Below are 12,942 nucleotides of genomic sequence, written 5' to 3' on the forward strand. Positions count from 1 at the left end.
AACCACATTTGATAATTTTTTTTTATTGAATAGCCTATTTTTAGTGTGGCTTATATTTCTTAACATTTTTAATGTGCCATAAACGGAATAGAGACAAACTGTGAAAATTTAAATTGATTTTCCATGTATCATTAGTCACAGCAAACAGAACCCTTATTTTATGAAAATAACTCAGTTGAACAATATCAACGCTACAATGATGCTGAAAAAATTCATTATTATAATTTTACTGGCAGTTCTTCTGGACAAATCTGCTGCAAAACGATTCGAAGGATACAAATGGTGCACAGTGGCCAGAGACGGAGCTTGTGTGAATTAAACACTACATAAATATTAAATAAAATATGTCCCTGTTTTAAGCACCTCATAACTAATTGAATCCGTCTTCTAGTTTTATGTACTGTACAATGCAGGGGAAGAATTCTGCGAAGTGGCAGTTACAAGGTTGTAAAAACACATTTACATTTCAGGGACTCACAACTGTTTCCTAATCTATTGCGAACAGAACAATCCCATGCTTTGAATTGGGAACTAGCTTGTAGCCATAGACAGTCGTTTAACTAAAAAGGTTTGAGGAGCATCGAAAAAACTGGTCCAACCAGGTTTACCTTTGGCTATAGTAGAAATTCCCTTTCTTTGAGGAATGGCAGAAGCGAAAACTTTTATTCAAAACGTTCTGGGCATTGATGGCCGAAATGCTAGCACAAGCAGGGGCGAACTACCCATGGCTAGCAGTTTTTTCTGTCCGCTTCTGCTGTTTTTTCTTTGGATAGTTTCCTTAAGTACGAATGTGAGTAGCCTTTTAACAAAACTTTCTAACTTCCTCATGCTTCCAGTCATTTTGGGTTGCATATGCGTGTGCTGCAAGTTTGTGAAATCGGAATCTTTTACCAGCTACGACTCCGACAGCTTTGAGCTGCAGCAGGTTCATATCCTGGAGCCGACACTTGGGCATGTCAAAGGATGTGCGTGCCTGGAGTGTCTGCATCGCCAGTTATCCACGGAGTTCGAGCAAATAAATGGAAAGTAAATAAAATATATAGGGATTAGTAGCTGCCGTACATTACTTTTATTCTAGCTTATAAAATCTTTAGCTTGTTTCGATTCGTATTCAGAGTACCTTTAACATTCGTCGGGTCATAAGATATCCCTGTTGCTAATATCGAATTAACTAAAAGCACTGCTCTTCTAGAACTGGGAACTAAATTACCTTCATATTTGGTACATTTTGTTTCTTTTTTTGGAATGAGTTATGAAATACGGAATACTGGGGCTCTCAGTAAGCTTAAGCGGACTTGACCTCCGACTTAGATAAAGTCAGTACATCCTCTTGTACGGGAGACAAAGTTAGCTTTAGGTTATATTCCTTGACCAATTTGCAAGTGGTGTCGAACTGAGCGTCCGAAAAGGATTTACGGGAAAAGGTCACTTTCTGATCTGAACCGTTCTTGAACTGCCTAATCACATCTTCCATGCTGTCTTTGAAATCCTGTTCCTTTGCTTCTTTCTCCAGCTGAGCGGCCGTTTTACGGACTTCTGGCTTTGAATTATTTACCGACAAGGCACGTGTCCATAGATCGCGAGTGGCCTCCTTATACTTGCTAATTCTCTTGTTCATGCTGATGATCTCATCGCTGATCTCCTTGTTCTCCGGCTGCTTGGACTGCGCCTGCAGGAAGGCCTTGCGGGCCACGTCGTACTCGCCCAGGGCGGCCAGAGCGCGTCCCTCCTGGTAGAGCGCCTTGCAGGATGGATTCTCCACTGTCAGGTGCCGCAGGGCCTTCATCATGATGCAAGCGCGCTTCGGCTTATTCAGCTTGTTGTAAACGATCATTAGGTTTGTCTGCGGAAAGTGACTTGGTCAAGATCTTGGTAGATTTGCATCCTACAAGCCCACTAGGGCCACTTACGTTTAGGGTAATAAGCAGTTCAGTTTGCTTGTGCTCCTCCTCATCATTGGCCATTCGGCAGTAGTTCAGGGAGCTCACCGCCCGTTCAAAGGCAGTGGCCGCATCGCGATAACGCCCGCGCTTCACGCAGTCCTTGCCATGTAAGTGCAAGTCCTGTGCCTTGGGATAGACCACACAGAACTTGTCGCGGTCTTCCTTGGGGATAGCATCGATGCCCTCAGCATCTCCTATGAGCGAGTAGTCAATAACCTCCACCTTGAAGAGCGCATCCGCCTTGGGCTTGATCCTTGGCGGACAACCGAGTTCTCCGAAGAGCAGCTTGTAGGAGATAATGAACTCGGCCTGCTCGTAAGGACGCATGGTGCGCACGGCAGCCTCCAGGCCTTCAACCACCGTTCCCTGGCCAGTTTCAAACTCGAATTTGGTGCCCCGCAGCAAGGAGGAGTCAAAGGGAGCGGACTCGCCCTCCCAGTAGCCACTGTAGCGAACAGAGACCCTCGCCTTGATCGGCACAGCATCCCGATCCACGTGACCGGTGCGAGTGATCCGCTTGTAAATGTGTTCGTCGATCTCGCTCATCAGGGCACGCAGTTCGTCGAAGGAATGGTTCCACGGGGAACGCAGCTCCTCGTTGTCCACATCCTCCGCATCTTCGTAGTCACTTTCGCTGTCGAGACCCAGATCCCTGGTATTGTTTTTCTGCGACATGTCCAACTCGAATTCAGCGCCTTTTTCCACGAGATCGCTGCAGGAGTCGCAAATTAATGATTACAACCACGTGCTCATTAGTGCTGTGATATCTTAGTACTCACGAAAAGGACAAGGGATTCTTGAGCAACTGGGTGGTGAAGGGCTGGAAGTTTTCCTCCATTTTCTCAAAATATCCAGATTATTTATTGAACGAACTGCGGAATTCGCTGATTTGGCGCTTTTCTTTTGGATGCTTCATATAACGGAGCTTTTCAGCGATGGTATCTGGCCTTTGTCGATATCGATTGCGAGCTTTTGGTCAGAAGTTATCGGATTCAAACTAAGTTGTCAAAACAAAGAATAGCGAGACAAGGAATTAGATAATTTTATTTTGAGTCATTCTGCGACCGAGATATATTCCCAAACTGACTCGGCAATAATGAAACAAAAGCCAAGATTAAAAGCAAATTGTTTCCGCTTGCCAAACCAATGGAACGAAGATAGTTTCAACGAGATGGCTTTACTTATGTACGATTTATAAGAATTTTTTATTTAAAACTGAACACTTATCGCTCTCCAACTACAAGCACTCCAATGAGAGAATTTTTGGTGTGTGTAACAATAAAAAACTAGGAAACATAATGAGGAATGCATTCTTAATGGCCTTGTGTAGTGCTCACCGTGCGATATGGTATGGCTATGAGTTGTATATTAAAGAAGGGCTATTCTAAGCAATGATCAATACAATGGTAAACGAATGCTCTCCGTTCACTTCTTCAACAGCTTGCTCATGTCCTTGTTCTGCTTGTGGATCTTTAAGTCGACGTCCTCGATTTTGTAGTTCATGTTATCTAGCAATTCGTTTTGCGACTCAATTTCGCCACCCAGATCGGTGGCCAGCATCTTCAGCACCGACAGGTTGCTGCACATCTCCTCCAGATTGGAATCGATCTGAGCCTGGAAGGGATTGGCCGCCTGCCGCTGGGGATGGTAGGTGCTGCTGGGATCACCCCGCAGCTGGCTAACTGGATGATTGTCGTACCGCTCCGCTGGTGAAAGCGGTGCCGAAGGGCTAGCACCGCCACAGGCACCCATATTAATGTTGCTATTGGCCTCCTGGGAGGACTGACTGCCCGTGGGCGAACCAGTCGCGGTGGGGGGTTGATCCCTGTTGCCCGAGAGGTAGTTCTTGAGGCCACCGAAGACACTCTTTAGGCCAGTCAAATGGCGCTGGCTAAAGCGCAGCGTGGAGCTGATCTCGTCCAGCTGATGTGATGTCTTTTCCAACTGCTCACGTTGTTTGGCTAGCTCGACGGCCGTAGCCTTGCCCACTTCCTGAGTTTCGTAGAGCAGACCTGAATGTTGTAAGAGATAAATGTATTAATAACGCCCCTTAATTGGCTGGCAATTGACCCCTTGGTTACCCAAGCTCTTGTTGGTGGAGTCCAGAGTTCGCTGCTCAATGGCCCTTCGCTTCTCAGCATAGGCCAGCCGCTGTGCGGCCACTGATGGCGACGAGGTTATCTCGTCCTCGTCATCGTCATCCATATCGAAGGGATTGGTGCTCCTCTGCTGCGGAAGCTTTGCTGCTCCCGTCCGTTTGTTCTGCAGGAAGAGGTCGTCGTCCACGTCCTCGAATCTGTCCACGTCATCGAAGTGGTTGTGCACTGGCTGCAGGTAGTTATGGGCCATTTCTTTGGGCAAGAGAAACTTCCAAAATGTCGAATTTTGTTGTGTTTTCGTAAACTTTTATTTTCTTTGTTGTTGTTTGGAGCTATCGATTGCTGTAGGGATGATACGAATGTAGTAGCTATATGTAATTCAATCGACTTCTGAAATATCTTAGAATGCTGGAGACCTCATAAAAATAATTTTATATAACTGAAATAATTTTTAAAAATTAATTTGTATGCAAGAAAACTTGTAGCTTAATTCAAAAAGTGATAAACCATATAATGAAATAATTAGGAATGCCCCTACTGGGCATCTAGCGGGGGAAAAAAGCGGCGTGCCATCTCTGACGGATATCGAACCAGCGTTCCGTCAATTTTCCAGCAGGCGTCGCAGTTTTTGTAACGTTTGGAACTGACCAAGACGGAAGCTTTAGTTTAATTTAGCAAATTGTCGCAGCCGAACGTCACAGGTTTCAGGACACGAATCGGCGGAGGAAATCACCAAAACATCACCACATGCATAGCACATCGCACTTTGTGGCCGCGTCATTCGCGGCACTGCTTCTGCTGGCGGCGACTGCGCAGTCGGCGGCGGCAGCGCAGTCAGGACTGCAGCCAGGTGGCAAGTTAATCGAGTTGGACGAGGACAACTGGCACCTGATGCTCCAGGGCGAATGGATGATCGAGTTGTGAGTGTGAAAGGGTAGCTCTGAGTAGTGCATACCCACATGAAACCACGCTGCCCCTGACGTAACGAGAAGGGGCGTGGTGCGCCGGCTTTCTTTAGCCGGCAAGCTTCATTCGTTCTCCGGAATTCCACACATTCCTTTGTGGTGACTATGACTCATCGGCAGCTGTACTAAACATATGTTTCTCCCTGTTTTCACAGCTTTGCTCCATGGTGCCCGGCCTGCAAGAATCTGGCTCCCACCTGGGAGAGGTTTGCTCGCGTGGCCAAGGATGTGCAGGTGCAGGTGGCGAAGATCGATGTGACTACGTCACCCTCGCTCAGTGGACGCTTCTTCGTCACCGCCCTGCCCACCATCTACCAGTGAGCGACTCATAGTCCTTTATACCCAAGAAATACAGAGCATAATCCACGTAATCATTTGTAGCGTAAAGGATGGCGAGTTCCGGCAGTATCGTGGAGCCCGTGATGGCGACGCCCTCCTCTACTTCGTGAAGAAGCAGCAGTGGCAGAGCATCGAACCGCTGTCCGCCTGGAAGAAGCCCGACACCATCCACATGTCCGTGCTGTCGTACTTCTTCAAGCTGTCCCACACCCTGAAGGTACGTTCACCTAGCCCATTATCACATCGGTTCACTGCATGAGACATAAGCGGAAGCTTATCAGCGGGTTGATCCCGATGACCGACCCAAAGATTGCCGCCCATCAGTCATTACTCTGGTCTTTGCTCTCTGCTGTTGTCTTGTATGTTGGGTTCATGTACTAATAGCACACGCAAAAACTCTTTAAGGACTTCAACGGGCGCCTGCAGGAGGAATACGGCCTGCCCACTTGGGGATCCTACGCCCTCTTTGCCATCGCCACCATCTTCGTGGGCGCTGCCCTGGGGCTGCTGCTCGTGTGCCTTGTGGACTTTGTCTACCCACCCAAGAAATCGCAGCGCCAGAGCTTCTCCGAGTCCCAGGACAATCTGACAGAGGGCCTGGAGGATTTAGCCACCGAGGAGATCGAGGATGATGGCGATGCCGACGAGAACGAGGATGAGCAACGCGATAGCGACGAGGAAGAGCCGGAAGACGATGATGACGAGGAAGAGGACAGCGAGGAGCAGTCGGGAGATCTGGCCACAAAAGATAAGGAGGTCGACAGTGAGCCGGAGAAGGAAGAGAAGACGGAGCCCAAGCAGGCTGGAGATGCTGCGTCCGAGAAGACGGAACAGGTGCGCAAACGCAAACCACGCAAAGGCGATTAGGTGCAGTTGCGTTCATCCGGAACTTCAGCCTTAGCGATCAGAAGCGGCAACAAAAAGACTAACACTCAGAATCGAGAGAAACACAACCTCTTACCAAGCATCATTCGAGCAGATAGATTACTTCTGCTCTGCCTTTGCGCACAAAGCCGATTGTTTCCCCTCTTAATCCTAGCCAGAAAACGGCACCTCATGTATTTCATAATTATGTACAACAAAATTGTAATCCTTTAAGCGATAGCAAGCGTAACAATAACTAAATTTAACTTTAGTCGTATACTTTTACCTTTTGCCAAGCATTGTATTTTGTGTTCAAATCGATTTCCACACATTTAACTTCTCTTAAGCATTTCATTTGTAATTGAACTTCAATCGCAAATTGTATTAAATTTTCGTATTACACAATAAAACAAAAACAAATTAAAACTGTATTCGTTTATTATGTGGGCTCTGCTTGCGTCTGAATAATTCGGCAAATTTCACAATTTCCATGAAATTTCGCACCTGTGTGTATATTCGAAATGGAAAAACCATTTGTTTCTTTTTTATGGCTTCGTCGAATTCTAAGTTCTATTCATATTTAACAATAATAAAGAAGAGCACACTTGTGTAGATGGTTTTACAAATTTATTATCAGTTTATTGTAGGAGAATATGAAATAAGACAAAATCCCTGCAATTTCGTTTGTGTAAAACTACAAATAATTGTTATAAGATGTGTGTGGGTGGTGCTGGTCGAAATGGTTCAAATTTTCCAATACATATTGTTTTCCAAACGCAAAAAAAATGGGTAACTGTGGCTTAAAATAGTTAGCTCGTTGAGGCGTACAAATTGTGGCCTATCTTATAAAAAGAGTACAAAATGATTATACAAATATCTCTATAAAACGTGGTTCATCTTCAGCGTTGCTTGCCTGATCTGTTGGCACTTGTGATTTAAATCGGAATTAACTGGATTAATTACAACATTTTGATTGTTAAACAAATAATATTTCTTTCAACAAATTGCTATGGCTATTGTTAGGTTCATTCTGGGGGCATCGGGGGTAAGGTACTTGTGGTGTAATTTCTATATTTAAATATATATTTGATATATATTGTTTGGTTGTAAAAGTTGTACTATTGCAGCGTATGGAGGAAGTTTGTTGGGTGGTTTTTCGGTTGCGGTTGGGATCGGGATCAGGATCAGGATCAGAATCGGGAACTGAATGGGGATGGGGATGCGGATAGTGCGTTTCGGGCTGTGGTGAGTTTTCAAATACTTTAAGTAATTGTCTGTATGTGAGTTTGGAAATTTTGCTGTTGTGAATTTGAGTTTCAGGCTGGCTTCAGTTAATTCGTATTCGTATTCGTACAAAATGGCGAGATGTCAACAAAAACAATTGTTAATTACTTTGAAATATTCAAAAAGCAATCGTCGTGCGTCGTCGACTGCAGCTGAAAGCAGATTCTCCATCCGAGAACGGCTGGGATGGCTTTCAGCCCCAGACTTTTGTTGTAAAATTAACCTGGGGGGCCAACTCTATAACAAAGGCGCACTGCAGGCTTAAACTACTAAATAACTAATTGAGGTATGAGTGTGGCGAGGCTGTCCTCTTGCAGAACTAGCTGGATGCGTGGAAATTTTGAGGGGCCAAAAGCTGGCTGAATTTCGTAAACCGGTCTATTGCATAAAATTGCAGGTCTTCGTCCGCCGCCCATTGCCCATTGGGCACGGACAAGTAAAAAAGCGTAGCAAACTAGTTGGGCAACGGAAAAGGATGTGGCTGCTGCGATGGTGATGGCGATGGCTATGGACTGCTAGGCCACGAAATCGAGCGGCCGGTTGAAGCCACCCTTGCGATTCATGTACTGGCGGTACTTTCGCTTCAGGATTACATGCACTTCTCCGACATCGTTGCCCTCGACCTTCCTGTTCTTGGTGGTGTCGAACGTGCAGAATCCCATTGTCTTCAGCATCTCGACCTCTTCCGGCGATTTACCCTCCAAGTCCGCCTCGTTGATCTTGGGCCGGTCGGCAGCTGTGGCCGCCGCATTGTTCCTCGTCGTCCTTCGCGACGTCGATGGTCCGGAGCTGCTGTTGCCGCCGCTGCTTCCGCCGCCTCCTCCTCCTCCGGCGCCCCTCGACCGCGATCTGCAAACCATGAATGTGCATCGTCAGTTGTGAGTGCTCTATACATTTCATTTGAGTGACAGTTTGAGGACCAGTTGATTGCATTTGAATTGCAACGAGCCTGGGAAATAACTGGGGCGACCTTGGGCATTGTGCACCCGATTGTGCAATATGAAGTTTTAATTACGCGAAATGCGACACTTTGCAACCGGTCGGTTGGCTTCATTAAAGATCTCATTTACGTCTACATTTTTGGCAATCATCTGCAGACCCAAAGCAACAAAGCGCTCATAAATACATAAATGCATTGAATAACCGGCTTGAGATTATGTAAATATGAAGAAAAGGTATAAAACTTAAGCGTATGCTCGAGAATTTCATTCCTGGATGTAAAATAAAGCTTATGGTCCCTGTATAAACATAGTAACTACTTTTCTTTCCTCAAAGAGAATACCTGTACCTAAAAGAGAATTCCTCTAACTAATTTCCTAGCAACTTCCATTTGAAAATTGCTAGTAGATGGTTGCAGCTCTGAGACTTTGTTTTAGTTTTGTGTTGTATTTCTTAAATGAAATGTTGTAGAAGATAACAGATAATCCTTATATCAAGTAGAAAATGTAGACAGTTTCGCTTAGGACATGTCCTCGATGAGGGCCGCACGCAGCTTGGTCGTCACTGTGGCGGGCTGTGCCTGGTTCAGCTTGAAGACGCTCTCGATCACCGAGATCTCTGTGGCCGTGGTGTTCATGCCCACGAAGGACAGCCAGTCGTTGACCACCATGCCGGCGGCAAGAACTTCGCTGCCCCGGTTCACTGTGCCGGCCACGAGGGGAACCTGCAGCAGGGACGACAGCTCGTCCTGGTCCTGTATGCTCGTCTTGGGGTGCACCATGCCGCCCTGGTTGCTCAGCACGGCGTACGAGCCGACCAGTGTGTTGTCGGCGATGGTCTGGCGGAAGACCTCCACCTTGAGCACGTCCCCGATGATCTCCTCGGTCTCCTTGTCCAGATCCGGGTGAACCAGAGCCACATAGTCATTGCAGGCGATAACGTTGCCCAGCGCGGACAGGCGCTCCTCCACACGCTGGATCTTCACGGCGTCCGGCAGGCTGTTGCGCAGGTGCTGCAGCTCCTCGTCGGTGGTGGAGTTGGGCACCAGCAGGCCGTTCCGGTTGCCCACGGTGAGGCTGCCGATGATCCGGCAGCCGCCCACATTCGCGTGCACCACCGGGATGGTCTCGGCCAGCTCCGCCTCGAAGGCGCTGTAGAAGGTCTCGGATCCGCCGATGGCCACCAGGCAGTATGTGTTGGTTAGTTTGGTGAAGACGCCGATGTCGTCGTTGTTCTCAAATTGCACGCGCAACGCCATTTTCTCTGTATGTACGTGGTTTCTCTTTTCCTGGTGGTTACTCTCTTTTCGGATTTACTGGCCTGACTGAGCCTGCTGCTTGGTGCGCTCTGGATTTTGTTTATATGTCCGGAAATCACTTTAAACGTCGTGATGAAATTCGCACAATTTCACTTCACGTGGTAATCTCTTATGTTGGACCGCCAGAGCTGCATAGCCATCGATTGCCTGCCTATCGAAGTGGGGGTCTATCGATACTTGCGGGTAAATAAACAAGTTCTGGACGGGGATTTCGGGGGTCTAAGGGGTTGGTTGCCACCTCTTGAGAAATGTGTTCCTAAAACTACATAAACACTTCCTAAACATATCCTTAAATTATGGATATTGGTTCCGTTTGTATAACCTAAGTGAACCCTTTTAATCGGGTTTCCACCACGCCCCTGAACTGTGACCCATATCCCAGATTTTAGTGACTAGTTTTATACTTATCGTTGTTGGCGCTTGGTACACTACACTTTGTTATTCACCTAGATCGCCGACTCCGCGCACGATCGCGCTCCCGTTCCCGCTCCCGATCTCGGCTGCGACTGCGGTCGCGATCCCGTTCCCGGTCGCGGCGACCGGCGCCTCCAGATCCGGATCCTCCGGGGGGCGCTACTCCGATGGCCTCCCGCTCCCGGGAACGGCGCTCCCTGCGCTTCTTCCGCTCGGAACGCTCCTTTTCGCGTCTCCTGTGTGCCGGCGAGGCGGGACTCCGGCTGCGGCCCATTGCTCCGTTTCGGTTTCTGCTTGTGTGGCGGTTTGAGTGATAGTTGGTTTGCCTGGAGTGGATTCGAAGTGGATGTTAGACTATGTGCTTCCATGCTGCCGCACGTATCCCGCTCACCGTTGCGCTAGGCTGTGTCTAGCATTATTTGGGCGACACCGGCGGTGGGTAAAAACGCGCTAACTTAAAACTAAAACCAAATAAACAACGCGCGTTATCTCGCCGCGACGCCGAAACGGAATGAGGAATGCGGAATGCGGTTGAGGATACGAGGGATGCGATGCAAGGGCAAAACACAACCGCCAATCGGATATCGATTGTTGGTATCTTCGCTCACGGCGATGTATCGACCACATATCGTATATAAAACTGTTTTTATTTGAATATTATTATTTATTAACAACAATGTTTGGGTTATACATATATTGTATTTATATTTTAACAGCTTTACCTATAATATATTTAACTAATGCCCGTATTGTGATACATTTATTTAATGCATAAATGCTTTTCTTTGATATATACCACTCTAACAAATAGTTTTGAAAGTACATGTAAAAATATAACATACTTACTTAGAAAATATAATGATTATTATCAAGAACTGCAAATCAACCTTTTGAGACTTCCCTCTCTTTGGATAAAAACTATTAAACTATTTGTTCACGATCGCCGTTGAAATGAACTACAATAGTGGTGGATCTTCTAGTTCGATCTTAAAGACCGATTCATTTTCCAAAACGCGGGACTGCCAACTCCCCCGAAATTGGAAGAAAATGCATCTTGAAGATTAAGATACACACAACAATCCGTAAGTGCGTCAGAATTTTCAGAATCCGCGGTTCGCTGGAACTCTCGAAATAAACAACTAAATGTTACTGCACATCTGAAGCTATCGCAAGTGGATAGCGCCGTAGATATAGAAAACTGCGATCGCAACCGATCCGTCCGGAACACGATATAATGTCGGGCCTGCGAAACACTTCGGAGGCCGTTGCAGTGCTCGCTTCCCTGGGACTCGGACTGGTTCTGCTCATGTTCGTGGCGACCACGCCGCCGGTCGTCGAGGCCACTCAGTCGGGGATTTACATAGACAACGGCAAGGACCAGACGATCATGCACCGGGTGCTGAGCGAGGACGACAAGCTGGACGTCTCCTACGAGATCCTTGAGTTCCTGGGCATCGCCGAGCGGCCGACGCACCTGAGCAGCCACCAGTTGTCGCTGCGGAAGTCGGCACCCAAGTTCCTGCTGGACGTCTACCACCGCATCACGGCCGAGGAGGGTCTCAGCGATCAGGATGAGGACGACTCCTACGAACGTGGTCATCGGGCTAGGAGGAGCGCAGACCTCGAGGAGGATGAGGATGGGCACCAGCAGAAGAACTTCATCACCGACCTAGACAAGCGAGCCATCGACGAGAGCGACATCATCATGACCTTCCTAAACAAGCGCCACCATAATGTGGACGAACTGCGTCACGAGCACGGCCGGCGCCTGTGGTTCGACGTCTCCAATGTGCCGAACGACAACTATCTGGTGATGGCCGAGCTGCGCATCTACCAGAACGCCAACGAGGGCAAGTGGCTGACCGCCAACAGGGAGTTCACCATCACCGTCTACTCCATAGGCACCGGCACGCTGGGCCAGCACACCATGGAGCCGCTGTCCTCGGTGAACACCACAGGCGACTATGTGGGCTGGTTGGAGCTTAACGTGACCGAGGGTCTGCACGAGTGGCTGGTCAAGTCGAAGGACAATCATGGCATCTACATTGGAGCACACGCTGTTAACCGACCCGATCGCGAGGTCAAGCTGGATGACATTGGCCTGATCCACCGCAAGGTGGACGACGAGTTCCAGCCCTTCATGATCGGCTTCTTCCGCGGACCGGAGCTGATCAAGGCGACGGCCCACAGCAGCCATCACAGGAGCAAGCGAAGCGCCAGCCATCCTCGCAAGCGCAAGAAGTCGGTGTCTCCCAACAACGTTCCGCTTCTGGAACCCATGGAGAGCACGCGCAGCTGCCAGATGCAGACCCTGTACATAGACTTCAAGGATCTGGGCTGGCACGACTGGATCATCGCCCCAGAGGGCTACGGCGCCTTCTATTGCAGCGGCGAGTGCAATTTCCCGCTCAACGCGCACATGAACGCCACAAACCATGCGATCGTCCAGACTCTGGTCCACCTGCTGGAGCCCAAGAAGGTGCCCAAGCCCTGCTGCGCTCCGACCAGGCTGGGAGCACTACCCGTTCTGTACCACCTGAACGACGAGAATGTGAACCTGAAAAAGTATAGAAACATGATTGTGAAATCCTGCGGGTGCCATTGAATTCAATTTACCACTTAGGCTAAGCACTATAAAGCATTTCTGTGTAGATGTCCATCTCTGTACTAATCTCGAATATTTTTATAGAAATATACAGCGCTGTACCTAACTAAAGTTCGTCCCTTCAAGTGTTTCATTTGTGGCTAATTATTTAATTAGAGTATTAAAAGATACT

General features: G+C 47.9%; 7 protein-coding genes across 7 annotated transcripts; 3 read left to right on the forward strand and 4 right to left on the reverse strand.

Moving 5' to 3' along the window:
- Nucleotides 1-136: 136 nt before the first annotated feature.
- Nucleotides 137-1,039, forward strand: LOC122613617. Its single transcript, XM_043787861.1, has 2 exons — nucleotides 137-782; nucleotides 837-1,039. Exons 1-2 carry the CDS (start codon nucleotides 644-646, stop codon nucleotides 1,028-1,030), a joined length of 333 nt encoding a protein of 110 aa, XP_043643796.1. The 5' UTR covers nucleotides 137-643; the 3' UTR covers nucleotides 1,031-1,039.
- Nucleotides 1,040-1,046: 7 nt separating this feature from the next.
- Nucleotides 1,047-2,883, reverse strand: LOC122613614 (inactive peptidyl-prolyl cis-trans isomerase shutdown). The gene is made up of 3 exons (XM_043787858.1): nucleotides 2,723-2,883; nucleotides 1,911-2,655; nucleotides 1,047-1,843 (listed from the first exon to the last, which is right to left on the reverse strand). Exons 1-3 carry the CDS (start codon nucleotides 2,779-2,781, stop codon nucleotides 1,286-1,288), a joined length of 1,362 nt encoding a protein of 453 aa, XP_043643793.1. The 5' UTR covers nucleotides 2,782-2,883; the 3' UTR covers nucleotides 1,047-1,285.
- Nucleotides 2,884-3,129: 246 nt separating this feature from the next.
- LOC122613616 (synaptosomal-associated protein 29) lies at nucleotides 3,130-4,395 on the reverse strand. Its single transcript, XM_043787860.1, has 2 exons — nucleotides 4,025-4,395; nucleotides 3,130-3,955 (listed from the first exon to the last, which is right to left on the reverse strand). The coding sequence occupies exons 1-2, from the start codon at nucleotides 4,290-4,292 to the stop codon at nucleotides 3,369-3,371; spliced, it is 855 nt and encodes a 284-aa protein (XP_043643795.1). The 5' UTR covers nucleotides 4,293-4,395; the 3' UTR covers nucleotides 3,130-3,368.
- A 234-nt stretch (nucleotides 4,396-4,629) lies between these two features.
- On the forward strand, nucleotides 4,630-6,636 carry LOC122613615 (thioredoxin-related transmembrane protein 1). Its single transcript, XM_043787859.1, has 4 exons — nucleotides 4,630-4,962; nucleotides 5,163-5,324; nucleotides 5,389-5,563; nucleotides 5,752-6,636. The coding sequence occupies exons 1-4, from the start codon at nucleotides 4,790-4,792 to the stop codon at nucleotides 6,211-6,213; spliced, it is 972 nt and encodes a 323-aa protein (XP_043643794.1). The 5' UTR covers nucleotides 4,630-4,789; the 3' UTR covers nucleotides 6,214-6,636.
- A 184-nt stretch (nucleotides 6,637-6,820) lies between these two features.
- On the reverse strand, nucleotides 6,821-10,717 carry LOC122612358 (U4/U6.U5 small nuclear ribonucleoprotein 27 kDa protein). The gene is made up of 3 exons (XM_043785911.1): nucleotides 10,557-10,717; nucleotides 10,198-10,491; nucleotides 6,821-8,343 (listed from the first exon to the last, which is right to left on the reverse strand). Exons 2-3 carry the CDS (start codon nucleotides 10,437-10,439, stop codon nucleotides 8,010-8,012), a joined length of 576 nt encoding a protein of 191 aa, XP_043641846.1. The 5' UTR covers nucleotides 10,440-10,491; nucleotides 10,557-10,717; the 3' UTR covers nucleotides 6,821-8,009.
- Nucleotides 8,861-9,899, reverse strand: LOC122612356 (eukaryotic translation initiation factor 6). Its single transcript, XM_043785910.1, has one exon. It carries the CDS (start codon nucleotides 9,689-9,691, stop codon nucleotides 8,954-8,956), a length of 738 nt encoding a protein of 245 aa, XP_043641845.1. The 5' UTR covers nucleotides 9,692-9,899; the 3' UTR covers nucleotides 8,861-8,953.
- Nucleotides 10,718-11,191: 474 nt separating the features above from the next.
- Nucleotides 11,192-12,881, forward strand: LOC122612985 (protein 60A). Its single transcript, XM_043786925.1, has one exon. The coding sequence runs from the start codon at nucleotides 11,400-11,402 to the stop codon at nucleotides 12,768-12,770; it is 1,371 nt and encodes a 456-aa protein (XP_043642860.1). The 5' UTR covers nucleotides 11,192-11,399; the 3' UTR covers nucleotides 12,771-12,881.
- Nucleotides 12,882-12,942: the final 61 nt, after the last annotated feature.

The sequence above is a fragment of the Drosophila teissieri genome, chromosome 2R, assembly GCF_016746235.2.
Source record: "Drosophila teissieri strain GT53w chromosome 2R, Prin_Dtei_1.1, whole genome shotgun sequence".
Taxonomy (NCBI): Eukaryota; Metazoa; Arthropoda; class Insecta; order Diptera; family Drosophilidae; genus Drosophila; species Drosophila teissieri.